The sequence below is a fragment of the Acromyrmex echinatior genome, chromosome 3 (assembly GCF_024713525.1).
Source record: "Acromyrmex echinatior isolate Ae372 chromosome 3, ASM2471352v2, whole genome shotgun sequence".
NCBI classification, from domain to species: domain Eukaryota; kingdom Metazoa; phylum Arthropoda; class Insecta; order Hymenoptera; family Formicidae; genus Acromyrmex; species Acromyrmex echinatior.
This window is the reverse complement of record NC_141854.1, coordinates 17717636-17734834: the sequence shown is the minus strand read 5'-3', so window position 1 is coordinate 17734834 and position 17199 is coordinate 17717636. Positions and strand designations below refer to the sequence as shown.

Here is a 17199-nt window from a genome sequence, read left to right as displayed (position 1 = left end):
TTATAATTGATTCTTATTATATCTTTATAATAAGCTATTACTTAAGTTTTAAGTCATAAGAAATTGATCAATCCTGATCAATTATTCTTCTCACATTCGACTGTGATTAATCAATTTTTTACGGCTTACTAGGTGGGGTGAAAAGTAACCTCCTTGGGAATGAAAAAAATTTTTTTCTTATGCAGAATCTCGCCCAAAATATGGCGTGTTCGCTCAGTACTAATCTTTGTAGCATCTGCTAGCTCGCGCACCTTCACTTTCCGGTCAGCCAACACCATTTCATGTATTTTTTTGACATTTTCCTCGGTAACCGCATCGGAGGGCCTGCCGCTGCGGACTTCATCGGTAGTGGAGTTGCGGCCACCACGAAACTCTCGAAACCAATATTTGACGGTGTAATCTGACGGAGTATTAGCCACATAATATTTATCCAACTTTTCTTTTGTTTCCTTCGCCGTTTTGCCTCTCAAAAAATAATGTTTTATGAGAGAACGAAAATCGTGTTCGCAAACACGTCAACAACAATCAGCTCTCAAAACAAAACTAAGGGCAGTATCGCACTGCCACTTGGCATGTCTGCCTAAATATGAACGGACTACAAGGCACCATAAACTTTTTTGCAGTAGTGGCGCATTCTGGCGGTCAAGGAGGTTACTTTTCATCCCCATCTAGTAGATAATGGTTTACTGTAGAAAGTCTATTATATTTGAGACTGTTTTAAGTCTTAAAATATCATAATCTGATCAGAAGGCTGACTAGCATCTTAAGACGTTACTTAAAACAGTCTTAAACTATGAATATTACCTTAAGTTTTTTGTGTACCCACGTCCTTATGTTATTTTCATCATTTACTGTTTACTTCTTATATTTACCTAACATTTTTTGTATGCTATAGTCTTTAATAATAAAATTATCCAATCGCATTTTACATGCGTCTTTATAATAGAAATGCGATTAGATTATTTTCTTTATATGCATACATATACGTAGCTATGCAAGTTTATCAGTAGAGATATCCTTAGCCAAATGGAATATCGACTAACATATAATGCGTAGTGTGTATAATATTCGTGTGAATCGCGCGTTCTGAATTCACAAGAAATTCTAATTGCACTCACGTACTTTGTCTATTAATATTATATTCGTAATATCCGATAGTCACATTAGACGTGCGAAGCATTTAGGATTTTCGAATCGTAGTCAGTAGACTACGCACAATGTCGCGTCGCGCTCGACTCGCTATCGATTCGGCGTGAAATGCGTCGCGTTATCCGCGCCAATTGTTTCGTCGAAAAGCGCGTCACGCGCGTAATCGAACATCAGAGACGAAACAGCGGTGCCCTTCGATCATTATAACCGTATTAATGTATTTAATCATAATATTAATGAGTCGTTTGTTTGCGATATAATTAAATTGCTGTTTACATTGAATTACAATTAAATGATTACTTCTAATTGAGGTCGGAATAAAATTGTCCCGTCGGTATCTGTCGGTAAGATTAAATTTTGGATTAACGTTAATTTATTTAATAATAACCGTTTAATAATAATTTAATTTAACACATTTTATTTTTATAATTATTAATTTTAAATAGTTATTTAACAATAACCATTTCAATTTTTTTCTTTGTGTCTCTTTGTTTTCCTGTAGAATGTAGATGGACAGAAAAAGATAACTGAAATAAATTAATCGGAACTGAAAGAATTGATTTGTATTCGTCGAAAATAAATCGGCATTTATTTTATACAAATGAAAATCGAATGTTAAATAATATCTCGCGAGATGCAATTCTTGCGTGTTATCGTAAAATAACTTATATAATTTAAAATAATGCTAATAATCTAGAATAGTTTTGTTTAAAATTGTAATTTTGAATATTGGATTGACGTATATCAAGATTCACATTTTATTGTCTTTTGTTTTCTAGATATAAAAACGGAAAGCAATAAGCGTGAACATCGACGTTCAAGTTAATACTTACAATTATAAATCTTAAAGTACTGAGTATGTATTATGAAATTGTTCCCTAGAATTCTATTGTATTTTCTAAGGAAAATGGAATAATTCCGATGGGAATCTATTCCAAATAATTCCATAATATGTGCTCTGATCTAGAAGAATTTCCCAACTTTTTATTGAAGACGACATGAAATCGAAAATGGAAGAAATAATTCATAAATAATTCAAAAATAAGGATTTATAGAAAATATAAATCTCATTGTTATTATAAATTTATTATAATGTAATATGAATCACAAATTAAAATTATTAATTGATACAATTACTGATTTCAGAAATAACCGTTTGATCAAGAATTCAAGTCTATATTAGTTTCCAAGTGGTAAGTTAAATTTTAAATGTAATAACTGTTGAAACTACAACAAATTGATTTTGTTTGGTATTTTGAATGCAATATCGAATTTATTTCGTTAAACGAAAGCAATTTGAAGAGAAATTAATTTGAAAATGCATAACCTATATAATTAAAAATGTTAATTAACATGTACATTAATAAAATATCTCTTTATTTTAATAATATCTATTAAGAAATTAATTTATTAAAAAGGAAATATTACAAGTATATTGTATTATTTTTGTATACATATATTTATGTATACTATATACATAAATTACACACACATAAATTACATTAATGAGATACTTCTTTGAAATTAAAACAGATTTTAATATGAAAACAGATATTGTAAGAATATGAAGAATGATACGAAAATTTTATGTCAATAATTTTATTAATTGCATTTTAAATTTTAGCGGTACCTAATGATTATAATAACATTTTCGATACGTTTACAAATATTATACAGAAATATGTTATATGTGATAAAAAGTACAACATATTTTAATTTTTCAAAACAAAATTTTAAATTTCTTTTTAATATTTTTTAAAATATTTTTTTAAAATATTTTTTTATGAAGATTTTCTGAAAAATTTTTAATACATTTTGTCTTGTACAATTCATAATTTATAATAGTATTCATACATTATCTTTGTATTATTCGAAGATCATGTCATACATTATATTCATTTTACTTTTTTAATACAGAAAAGAATATTAATGTTTCATTACAAAAATATATAAGAAATTTTTGAAACGGGACAAATTAAGAGTTAAAAATTTTATTTGTACATTAAATGCTGACTTTGTTGGGTTATCTTGGGTGTTATGTAATTTTTATTCGAGCTTTTATTCAAGCTTTTTTTTTAAAATAAAATTAATATTCATAGTTATATAAGTGTTTTGAATATTTGAGCCACACTGTATATGAACAATTTAGATTCAATAAACTCTGCGTTTATGCAACATAAACATAATAATTAATACATCAATTTATTATCAGTATAACTACTCGTCGTCATTAATGAGATGCGGTACCATGATTGCCGTTTATTAATCAGCTTATTATTATATTTATTATTAATTATTTTCTCGTTAATTTAAATCTAAATCCATTTCTCATGATCTGAACACAAAAGAAATTTATTACAAATCTCACTTTGTATATACAAGTTTAATAGCGTATTTTTATCAAAAAGTTGAAATAATAATCGTATCTCTCTTCACGAAATCGTTGTGTCAATATCACTGCACTTTTATTAGCAGTAATAAACGCAATTAAGATCGCGTCTATTGGATTTCCTCGGATTCCATCACGATTCGCATAAAATTAAAACGTACCATGCAGCCAGCAGCGAATATGCGAGGACATTCGTTCCAATTAATTTCTAACGAGCTCTTGATTGGTAACGAAACCCTCATTTCTACACTTCCGTTCCGGCGAGATGCAAATTCACGCTGGTATGCCATAAAAACGGCTCTTATTGATCTTTAAGGACGATAGCAGTTGGTGAAAATCGAGATTGGCGATTCTTTTTCTCTTTTTTTTTTAATTCAAAGTTTTTATTCGCTTTTCAAGGTGGCACACAGCAGATGTTTTATTAAATATTCATGATGTTGAAATTTGCGCGTATACTATTGAAATATGTTTAACGCGTAATATAAATTATATATGTATATGAAAAGCATACCATATATTTTTTATTTATAAAATAAAAAAATTTATTAGTATTATTTATACATTATTATCTGAATTTCTTCCTATTGCTTAAAAACAAACTTTTTAATCAAAATAGATTTGAAAGCGGATAAGACAAATTTTAAATAATATATTTGGAAAACAAAAAACCTAATGCAAGCTTTATAACATTATGAATTCATTATAACATTATGATGTCACAAATCTACTTTTGCAAACTGGAATTTTATGCAATTCCGATTTTATTATGAATTACGGATCCATAATGTCACAAATAGTTGAAATAGCAATTATATCACAATACGTTCACCAAAAACGAAATATTCGTGAATTTGGAGAATAAAACTGAATAAAAATTTATTTTATTAAATAAAAACACATTATTCAAAATGACACTCTATTGAATAGATTTCTTTTATACGTCATAATAAAATTAGAATAGACATCAGATATTGATTACTTTATCGATGAATAAGACGAACCGCACTCAATGCTTCAAATTATAGATATACGAAAATAAAACATTTAACTTTTTTGGGGGAAATTTCTGTCAATTATTTTTATTCTTTATTATTTTCACGATATTATCATTTTAATTATAATCTTACCAATATATAAACGAGATTGACGTTAGTAAAGCTGTTATTAATAATTTACTTTTTCCGATAAATTTCTCAGTATTTTATTGGCGAGTGTAGCGTTATTGGTAGCGTGGAGAATTGAGAACATTTCAATACTGTCAAATTATACTCAATTTGAGTTATTTTTAATCATTTTTATAGTTCACCATTGCCCTACTCAATATACTCGTTAATTTAATTAAAACAATGTAAAGTCGAACAATTTAATTTAAGAAAATGTATTAAATTTGACTCAAATTTAGTTTATCTGATGTAAGGTTCAAAATCTTTCTCATCAATGTTATCATTTAATTTGGAACAATTTGAAAATATTTCTATTATAATCTTTACAATAAATGAATCACTCCTTTTAATACCGTGGTTGATAAAACGATGGTGAGAGTGACACGGGTCAAGCCATTTAAACTCTGCGCTTCATGCGCCTGGACAATATCTATATATTGATAGAAACACACATATACTCGATCTTCCGTCTCTTCATGGATAGAAATCGCATCTTTGGCAACGTGGCGTGTTTGCGCGGGGTTAGATCCGGATTACGTTCGACTCGCCGTTGTGTAAACCAAGTAGGATCGGATTAGAATGAGGCTACCCCGACAGGCATTGGACGTAACTGGCATTATACTAACGACGGGTTGATGGTTGATCTCCGCGACAGGGCATAAACGTCGATAACTCCGGCGCGAAATTACCTTCTCATTAAATCGAGATTAGCGGGATTACGAGGCGCGACGTTAAACCTGACGTTAAACGAGATTTACTTGGTAAAATTCAAACAGAAAGGAACGGGCACGTTAAATCCATTATATGGGCTGCGCTTGTGTCATATATATATGTAATAGGATTTTATTCCTCTAATAATTCTACCCGTCTGCACAGTGTGAAAATTTGATACGAGGCTTCAGTACCGAGCTAATTAACCCTTTTAAACATAATCAGACACACACATACAATGTACGTATATTATCTAACGGAAATGTTCCGCCTAGTGTAACATTCCCATGCGGTAACATGAACATCTGCTGCTACGAGACTAATGAATACCTCCAAATCTAGTCATGAATTAAAAAAAAAATTGCTACCACTTATTTATTTATATTTTTCCTAATGGGAATTAATAAGAATAACACGCAGTATTGAATGCGTTGACACGACATCCCGTTTACGGAAGGAAAAAGATGGAAAGAATTGATCGACGGGGGTTTTCTGCGTCGTTTGACTCCGCTTGACATTTCTTTCGGATCTGACGATGGCTCGCTCAGATATTCTTAAACCGGCGACACCAGCACTCTTACTATGCGCACGACGTTGTGCGTGACGAACTACGAAAGGCAATATCCTTAGAACGTTGTCGGAATCCCTAAATTCGCTTGCGACCGACACCGAGAGTGAAAAACGAATTGCCAATAGTAAGCACTCTTCAACGGGACGAACTGTATTTGCGACAGGCGACAGGTGTTACGTCGTAAACTTTTTTTTACATAACACCATTATTAAGAGCACCGATCGACAACTTATGCATGAAAAGACATTAAAATAGCTGTCTCTACATACTATACAGAATACGTAACATGCAATTTTTGCTGTACTACTTCTTTGCGTTACTTCTTTGTGTTATCTCTTAAAAATATCTTTTATTAAAAGTAATCATTTTTATTATTTATCGATAATCATTATTGACAAGACCTAGAAAATGAAGATGATACCATCTATGCAAAAAATTGAAAATGCTGTAAAATATTAAATGAACATCATCTGATAAATAATGTTACGAGTAAACTGTTGACCAATGTGTCAGTCTCTCTCCGAATGAAGTTAAAATGATATATAACGCAGTATCGAAAACAACGTCAACATGTCTTGCATACATATGATCGTGTTTTTGCAGAGGATTTGCGGACATTACTGTCATCGGAGATGAAAGCCTCGCATCGATATATCCAATATATCAAACATATCCGTGGATTTGTCGGCTTTTGAGCCATCCATGCAATGATTGGATTTCGAATCAAGATTATTTACTATCATGTTACAAATCGAACGGATTTGCTTCAATAGCTAACTCGCCTCAGACTCATAATTACGTAGTTTTGATCATTTTCAACTTTGTACCATGTTATACAAGAGCGTTAATAATAGTTGATAAAAGTTCAACGAAGTAAAACGAGTTTGATAAACTCCGTTGATAAACTACGTTGAAGAAGTTAACGAAGTTTTAAAAAGAGAGATTGTCCTTCAGTTTAATTTAATAATTAAATTCAATAATTTGCGAATTTTGTTTCTTCCTTTTTTTCTTTCAATGATTACATCGTTCATTAAAGCCGAGGCAAATTACGTTACGCATTAAAAGCTTTTGCACGCAGGAGAATACAGTATTATCATCGACAAACTTTCAGTTCTCGATTTACGTCTCATAATTTTCCGTTTTAATTATCATAGCGTCAACCGCTATTCTTCCATTTATCCCTTTCCTTATTCTCCCTCTCGTTCCGGTCTGGAAAAGCCCGAGTCTTACTTCCGCAGGGGTTCTTAATAAAATCGGAATTGTTAAGTGGGTCGTTATAATTTGAAAGGAATTCTGAGATCGCTTTGACTGAAATTTGATATCGAAAGATGCGAGAAAGTGCATTCTCTTGCATAGAGTAGCTATTTCTTGCTTTTGATATTTCTCTTATTGCAGTTATTTATATATCTCTCTTATATATATATATATATATATATGTTCTTTATATTATTTATAAATTCTATTAAATTAATATATTTAATTAAATTAATATAGGATAACTTCGATACGCTACACTTATCAAAATTAATTTATTAAGTATCAAAACTAATTTATTAAGTATTATTTACTATATTTAAAGTAAACGAACTGTATCAGTAAAAACTTTGTACTGTCTACAATGAAAAAAATATTAGAAATCCGAAATATTCATTTTTCGTTTATTTTTATTAAAAAATAAACTTTTTGAAACCCTTGCATTTTTATCGTACATCCCATAGGGGTTGGATATATGGCTATTCATAGGGGAGGGGGGTATGTAAAATTTACTCATGCTCATGAAAAATTTACATATATAAATAATGCTTATAAATAAGACGTAAAATACAATAACTTATAAAATGTGTTTATAAAATTTTATTAAGGAATAAGAATGGTAAATATGTATAGGAAATAAATAATAATTACAATCTTCTTACATATATTACAAGTGTTATGACGTGAGGTACATATTTCATATAATACGTTTATTGCGTTTAGTGCACTGAATTCAATCTGTGCACTATGCTTTGGACATAAATCTCACTAAAAATATCATATATTCTAAACAGGTGGGATATACAAGACAACAAACTAAACAAAGAATACGAAAACAAAGCACTTGTATTTTGCTATACAACATGCTTTACTATTGCACTACACGTATGTATCACGAAATAACCATTAAGTCTTTTACACGCTCTACAGTAATCATTTTATGTAGATTATAATTTATGATGGCGTTACTTATTATTATAGTGACAAATATCGATTCAACTCACAATAATTTCATTAATATTAACACTAAGAAGCTGAAATTATAACACAATACTAATATAACGTAACACAGAGTAGTTGCGGATAAATTACCTCCGCTCCTTCTATTTTTTTCTGATTTCTGCGGCGTATTTGCCCTAATATGTTTAATTTAAATTATTATTTATTTAAAATAATGTAAATTATTATTTTATTATTTATTTAAAATAATGTAAAAGCATATTATGTATACTTATATTTACCTTTTTATAGCCGTGAATACTTTGACAATTCAGGAATTAATTTTTCTTTAAAATAAATTTAGAATATGAAGACTTACACATACAATAATTTTTAATTAAAATTCTTAGCTGTCCAGTCACAAATTATTATAAACTAAGCAACTCTGAATTGGCTGAAACTCGCTCGAATAGAAAGAGAATGATTTCTAAACGTTAATTATAAGTCATAAATATCGTGGTAGATCGAGGTCGACAAGTGACCGTCGCAAAATTCTCATTAATCGGGCGAAGCGAAGCGGCCAAAAAGGGACCGATAAATCATGAGTTCGTTAATCTAGCTGCGGAGTTTGCCAATATTTCACGAACGGTAATAGGTAAATCGGACTGAGTCGCGAAATCGAGAGATCGAGCACGGTCGTCGAGGGAGCCGCGATCGATTAAATATCGGTCACTATTGGTTCTCGCGCACTCGAACAGATTACGAGGGTGGCCGAAGAAGGTCAAGTGAGATCACGGAAGGAAATCCAAAGGGCGATTAGGCGATGGCAGGACTGGATTATTCGGACCGACAGCTTTCGATTCGCGGCGATCTGAACGTCGCGACGATTGAAATCATGTCGGTTTAACTTTGAACTAGCGCTACGATGAAGATGATGTTTTCCCAATTCTGTTTCTTTATCGTTAGTAAACGCGAAATGGGATAAAGGCAAGATTTGTGTGACGTAATCTTGTTTACCACACGTATACAGCGCGAAAAAGTTCTGCAATGCGGGTATTCCTGAGTGCCAAACGTGCCAAATATTTTATTTCATGACTTCCTATCTATTAGATACAAAATATCAAGAAATAAACGAAGTTTAAATTAAATAAAATCTGAAAATAATAAGAAGATATCGCTTTCTTATTTCAAAAGTGACAACTTTATGACAAAAGTCACATTAAAAAAATGTGATTTTTAAGTTATTATCATGAATGAATTAAATAAATATTATTTTATCAATTATCAAAAATGAACTAACTTCATAAAATTGTCGGAATATTACAACTCAAAAAGGGTGTTTTTTTTTAATAGTCAAAAGTTTTTTTATGGATGAAACAAAAATGACAAAAATTACATTTGTGATTATATTAAAAATATATTCTTTTTGCCGATATTATTTGATTAATCAATTTTTTATTATGATGAAAAATAATTTTTCCCCTTTTTTGAGAAACAATTCTTTTTATGTCAATTAAAGTAAGAGAAAATGATATATGGACTTTATTAATATAATTCAATTTTTACGTGTTATTTTAATAGTACTATTTAATAATTTGACCTACTGATCCTTATCTAACAAAGCATTGAGAAATGCGCAAGTTCTCGCAATGACAAAATGGCCCAAGATTACAGTCAACGTTATTGTGTTACGAACGGCTTTAGGGATGCAGTCAAATCTCGACGCAAGGCTATTTAGGCTCATCAACTTTAATTGGCTTCGTTTGTAATTACGGCATGAGAAGTTCGCGATAGAGTTGATACAACCGAAGACAATGAAGAAGAAGGCCGGAAGAAGAGGGTGGTATAACTCGAATAGCCTACGTTGACGGGGCTGCGTTCTGAAGAGATCAGGGAAATGAGTTCAGAACCGGCATTGTTGCTCCTCCCGGACGAGAAGACCTGATACAGATTCTCGCTACAGACAAAAGACTTATTCTCTTTATTCGCCAACATTGTCACGGATATTCGATAATATAATATCATATTCGCTTCGCAAAGGAGATATTCAAGATATCAACCGCATTTAATTGTAGAGTATTCGAATACGAACAGTTTTACGTATACAGTAATTCGAATGTACAGCAATTTATTTTCAACATAACAAAAAACGGAGAGTCACTTTAAGTAATACTTTCGAGGTATATATGATTGAGAAGATCGGATAAGCTCTTAGCCTCCAGTGAACATGAGCTAATTTTGCTAATACTATAGGGATTAATTTGTAAATTCTTCATTTCATAAATCTCACGTGTGGCAGAGCTTTGTTTTCATAAATCTTCCTTTTCGTAGATCCTTGACTGCTACTGCGTACCGTAAACTAAAGGTAATAATTCTCGAGCATGTAACTGCAAGTTTGCAGCTCGTGTAACAATGATGGCTCTTGAAACTGTAACTTGGGAGCAAATTGCGAAGCCAGTCGCGCGTTATCACGTACAAGCGTGTCAAATCGTTCGACTGAGACAGACACATTTTTCGGTTACCGCACAAACACGCGAGGCGCACCCATACAGGCCCAACTTCCTGGGCCTGAAAGGATGGGCACGCTACTTTGCCCGAGAAAGGGAGAGGAAAGAGACGCGTGGGAATGACCTCCTTTATGTTGAGTTACGTTTCAACATAACGCTCTTAAACTACTTTCAGAAACAATATACATACCGCGTGAAACATTTCACAAATCCACTGTGTTTACATGATAAATTGTACTGCGTTTATAACGGCGACAATTGTCTATTCGCTTAGCAGTCATCACATAATCCTTGAAAAAGAACGATCATGTTTTTATCATTTATAAGATTATTATTATCATATTATTATGTTTAAATTTTATATAAATACAGAAATATTAATTATTTGACCGCATATTGTAATAAGACAGTCACTAATGATCAGTTTTATCATGATCTCAATTAACTTCACTCATAATTTACCAAATTTTTTATCTCTTTCCACTTATAATTCTACAATTAAGATAAAGAGTCGATTGAAGTTAATATTGATAAAACCAATCATAAATCTTTGACTAATCCTTCTCGAGGGAATTCTGGGAATTCTGGGGAATTCCTACCATCTTCTGGATATCGAGTAGTCGCTATTTCAAAATTTCATATTCAAGAATCGACTGGCAAACCTCATCATCGAGATCTCCCGATGGTACCTTTGCCTCGATTGCCAGCCTTTCCCAGACATTCCCGAAATTCAATCATCCTCTCCAACTATTCGCCAAGAGCGATGTCAAGAGCGGAAGTACATCATTCCGCTGCCGTTGGTTCCCCCGACGAGGGTCGCCAGTTGCGAGGACGCCGCATCATGCTATCCTCCTCTTTCTCTATAAGCTACAACACGTGATGCGAACACGTGGAAAGGAGAGATCGCCGGCAAAGAGACCTTTCTCTCTCCTCCCTTCACTTGAAACACAGGCTCTATCTCTCTTCTCTCTGTCTCTCTCTTTCTTTCTCTCTTTCTCTTCCGTTTCTGTCCTTTGGCAACCAACAGGTAGAAAGAGAGACAGGTGGCTTGGCGATGTATGCATGATGCCGGGTGCGATACGACAATCCTGAACTCTGGCCAGTGTCCGTGATGACTACCTCGTGAATCGACGTGTCTGTTCAATAAATGATATAAAGCTGGTTTCCTTTGTGTCTTTTGTGAAATTAACCAAAGTCTTTATTAATATGATTCTAATTATATTAGAATCACTGATTATTATTAATGTTTTGTGACAAGTACGCGCAGTGTTTGAAATTGTAAATCTTTCAGAACATTTTATTTCTGAACTTAAACTTATCGTCACAGTGTTGAAATATAATCATTGAATAGTAATAAATAAAGTGAATTGAATCGTGAATTTTTATTAATGTAAGTTAAGAGAAGTGAAAAATGATAATTTGTTAGCTTTCGTGGTTTTGTATCAACGAAATTAATTTCTTAATACAATTGAACATCAAAGCGATTATTAATCCAAGCGGTATTTTAATTTAACATAAACATTTATTAAAATTTAGCAATTAATTTAACTATTAAACAATTTCATAAATGTAGTAAAACTTTCAATTAAAACATTTTGTCAATGATATATAAATCCTTGATTATACAAAATATTTCATTATATGTACTCATTTATATATTTTTGTTTCGATTAGTCTTAAAAGCGAAGGTAAATTTAAAATTCACTTTAAAACTGTTTTAAAATAATTATGAATCAATAATTTTGTTAAAAAATATTATATTTTCTAGCATGAAAAATTTATAGGACATAAAAATAATCTTTAAATTTTAATATTTAAATTTTGAATATTTTAAACTTTAAATTTTAGATATTTTATCTTTAAATTTTAGATATTTTGCAGAATAGTAAAAAATCTGCAGAATAGTAAAATATTAATCATACGTTAATTTCCATATTATCAAGATTACATTTTATTTAATTACGCACAATGATTAGAAATAACTACTTTATTTAATTTTGTTAATTTAAAAAATAAAATTGTGTATGAATCACATATATTACTAAAATAATTTATGTATATTTAGACAGAATCTCGAGGAAAACATTGCTATGCCCTTGTGATCTGTTTTCGATCTCTCCTTTCAATAGATAATAGATGTCAATCGTGGTGTTCTATCAAATTCTGTTAGCCAGAAATATTTGTTCGATAATATTGGCAGGCGACTAGGTGGAAATCATACGGCTATGGTTCTATTGACAAATGGTTATCTATGGTATTGTCGTTAATGATTATTCTCTCTAGTTAATATTTGTTTTCGTTAACAAGATTGGACAGTCATGGGTTTACGACTGCTATCTGTACCGGCTAATTTTCAGTCAAAGCAGCTAATTAATATTGAATTTGAAAGTGAATGGCCTGGTCAGATATTAATTAAATTAATAGATACTAAATTAAATTAATTAAATATATAAATGTAAAAAATATATGTATATATAATAGAAAATGGAATGTAACGTAATATTATCTTTATTTACTTTCTTCGCAATTTAATTATACAGGATTAAGATTAACGATCATTTTCGCGCCTATTAATGCTATTGCACGTTCGAAACGTTATGGTTCGTATGACGGTGTAAAAAATTACGTTACATAGGAAGCTATCTCATTTCCATTTCTTTTCACCGTGCGTACATTCATGATCCGCTTGCTCACATGAGTTTGCCTGTTGATCGACGGTACCATTCCGAATGTCCTCCACGCCCTTACCGCTCAAATTTATACGAAGCATAATACCGTTGACACGCCCCGGAAACTCGCATTTCGTGAGAAAGGAAGTTCGCCACCTTCCTCCTGCCCTTTCCCCTTTCTCGGAGTATAAATTTTCGATGGCGAACGCGGCGATAAACTTAAGATGAATTCTTTTTCGGCTACGGGACGATAGATAAATAGAAAGCACAGCTACGTGATTCGAAGCCACAAGTGCAACACGTATTCGCATCTTCTTTCTCGTCTTCCTGGTCGTTCCCCGCGGATTACTTTCACACGTTTCACGGTTATGTATCTCGCCTCGATGGTGTCTGAAAGGTAATTCTCCGCTGGGATCAAATTCTCTGATCACTCACGACGTGCGCGCGACAATCAGTGACAATGTGATGTGACGTCGCGAGATCGGCTAAACGTCACGTTTCGACGAGACAGATTTATTGTATGAGCTCTCTCTCTTGATACGGGATATGAATAACTTATCATACTTAACTACGAGATGTGTATTTAGCACAAAAGAGGCAGGGGTTGGATTTAAAAACTAAAGATAAACTAAAGAATTATAATATTTCAAGATCTATGTCTCAAAATCATAAACGTCATAATCGAATTAATCTATATGCTCTAAAATATTGAAGAAGATAAAAATTAAATTATTACGAAAATATAATGATGATAATTAGATCAATTTTATCAAGAAATTTTCGATTAAGATATTATTAATACCTTTTTATTAAGTATATCAATATATATTTATATATAATAATCATTTAAAGTATCTAATCTATCTAACATTTGTATAGTATTTCCATTTATGTGCATAGATACTTTAACCAACTGCATTAGATATATACGTACTGTAGACATCAGTGCTGCTGAAACGAGCATCCAGGCGTGACATTTTAGGGCTTCCCCTACACACACACACACACACACACACACACACACATAAAAACGATAGAGATACATTCATCGTAGTATCAGTATAGTCATTTACCGACGATCTGTTGCGATTCTACTTCCGTCATGTGGAAATTTGTTATTCCACAACGCATAATCGCGCTCTCGTAAATTCCACGACGTCTCTGTCACTCCGTCATGCCAATTATTTCACACTTTGTACACATTCGAAATAAAAAATTTGTATTATTTATTTTTAGATTACACAATAGAATTTATTCACGTTCTATTGTTTGCTCTGCTAATTATTAAAATAACAATTAAAAATTGAAGATATCCTGTATGTTTAAAAAACATGATATCCTATCAGAATATCATATTTATATATTATTTAATAAAACGCGAGTGTTTTGTAAATTATTTAATAAAACATTGGAAAAATAAAATAAAATAAAATCTAGAAAACAAGTCATAATATTTCGTAACATTATAAAATTATATTTCTTTGTAAAAAGTAAATTATTTTTTAATATTTTATTTATCTTTAAAAAGTAAATTATTTTTTAAATGATAAATATGTTATTTAATGGCATAAAAAAAATGAATTTTAATAGGATGAAAATTTATTGTAGAATCAAGGATTTATAAATTGTTGAAGTAAGAGGACAATTTTATATATAATAAAAATTATTAATAACATTTAAATTGAGTTATTAACTGTTTTAATGTTAGATTTTGTGCACACACAACGTGGTTTATAGATTAACTGTAAAAAATCCACGACTAAAATGCTAATCGCCAATGCATCCAGCAATCAAACAATTGCTCCTACATCATCCATAAAGTTGCGAAGATCCCGTCGATTATCATCCACCAGAGGATTAAAACAACGACCCACCGCAAAGATCCCGAAGGATTCTCTTCCTCGTCAAGATCCGGATCATAAACTTGGTCTTTGTGCCGCAGCTAGTAAGAACATCGATAAGGACAACACGAGAGGCAAACTACTGATAAACTGGGAGATGAACGAGAGGATCAGCTTGAGTAGCGGCTCCAGTGTCGGATTGACGATTCGTCCCGACAGCAGGAAAGGTATCGAGTTCAGCGAGAATTGTAGAAAGGAAATGGAAAGTAAATCGAAAATTGGAGAATATTCAGAACGGAATTGCGAAGCCAAATCGTCAGCATTGTCATCAACCAAATCAACATTGGAGTTGATGAATGTGTCTGGATTCCTCTCAAATATCGATCGAAAGCACCGTGGAAGTTCCCATTCAATCGAGATCGATACGAAGGATGAGAACATTCTCAAGAGCGATTCAAAGTATGAAATCGGTATTCCCAGTCGTAGCTCTGCGACGAGAAAGCAGAGGCAACAGAATACGCTCAAAAAGGACAAGGCTGATACGACAAGAAAATGGATCAAGGACAAGGCCAGTGACTCCATTTCCAAACGGCTAGAATTGATTCATGAGCTTAATCAAAAGATTTTGGCCAACTATGAAAGGTTTCACCAAAGATCAAAACGTGTCAAGGATACGAAAGAACAGATTACCAAAAATCGTGTCAAGGATAACATTGATCCTGAGGAACATGTTTATACAGAGATCAAGAGGAAAAACAAAACAATCTGTAGAACGAACGATCGAAAGAACCAGGGCATACTTAAGCAGGATATTTCTAACCAAGACACTTGTAGAAAAGATTCCTCCAAGAGAGATACTTGCAGACAAACAACAGATAATAAATCAATCTTATCTAGAAGTTACTACGAAAGTATGAAAGATCGAACTGAGAAGAAAGACATTTCAAGAACTACGAATAAGCCTGAACGCAGAATTGTTTGCGAGAATACGAACTTTAGCATGGCGGCTAAGGAAAATTTCTTCTACCAACTAGACGAGAAAACGCAGCCATTGAAATATGTGAAATTGAAAAACAAGAAAGAACGATTGTCAGAAGGAAGTTCGATCTTCTATGCAAATGAGGACATGCCTCTACAGGAGATCGAATCAATTGAGACTCAAGATTGCCTTGAGAATTCCAGATTGTATGAAAGTTGCAATCTGTATAATAACGAGCCGGAGAATGATTGTTTGGAAAATGCAAAAGCTCTGAAGATTGATCGATCCGAACTGCAAAAAGATAATGTTGAATCGCGGACAGCAAGCGAAGACGCTGTGATAGACGAAAAGATTTTAGAGAGCAAGATTCTGGAAAACCTGGACGAGACAATCGATAAATTCGATAGCGAAAGGATGCAGCTGACGTCGGAGGATAGCAATGAGGAGAAGGACAGCTTCAGCACGGATTCTATACAGAGTGGAAGTCCCTCGAGCGTGAAAGATACGAAGGACGCCGCTAACCTCTTGGATACCTTCAATTCCTCGTGGGATTCGGGAGTCGGGGTGGACGTCGGTAATGGGAGTGGGTGGGTGAGGATACATACGGGGATCGAGAGCAGCCTCGTATATCTTACTCTGGACACTACAGCTAAGGACGTCTGCAGGGACATGCTGCTGGGAGATGACTTGTCTCTGTTTGTTCAGGTAAACGCCAGTCTCCGTAGCTGATTGTCCTTCAACTTGCATGCCAACAATCACGTTCACTTTGTTTTGTAAGAAAATGAAATATAAAGTATGAATGAAGTTCTCGTGGATACTTATATAATTTTGATTTAATCTTTTATATTCTATGTGTACAAATACAAGAAAACATTTCTAAGTCTAAATTTTATATATTCATATAAAGATTAGATTTAATTAATAATTTTATGACTCCAAGAATAAATCCCATACAAATAAAATGTTTTTACCAGCCCCCGCGGTTATTAATGCGTAAATTACATATTTATAAGGTGATAAGATATAA

General features: G+C 32.4%; 1 protein-coding gene across 5 annotated transcripts in view; it reads left to right on the top strand.

Annotated features, from left to right (window-relative positions):
• The first annotated feature begins 9604 nt into the window (after positions 1-9604).
• Positions 9605-17199, top strand: part of Phlpp (PH domain leucine-rich repeat protein phosphatase) — a 95060-nt gene continuing 87465 nt past the window's right edge. For 4 of the 5 annotated variants that reach the window (XM_087403988.1, XM_087403989.1, XM_087403987.1 and 1 more), the window contains exon 1: positions 9605-16877. In XM_087403988.1, coding sequence (XP_087260114.1) covers positions 15117-16877 — 1761 coding nt within the window. In that variant the 5' untranslated portion in view covers positions 9605-15116. The remainder of the gene's footprint in view (positions 16878-17199) is intronic. The other variant, XM_011065242.2, reaches the window with a different exon arrangement.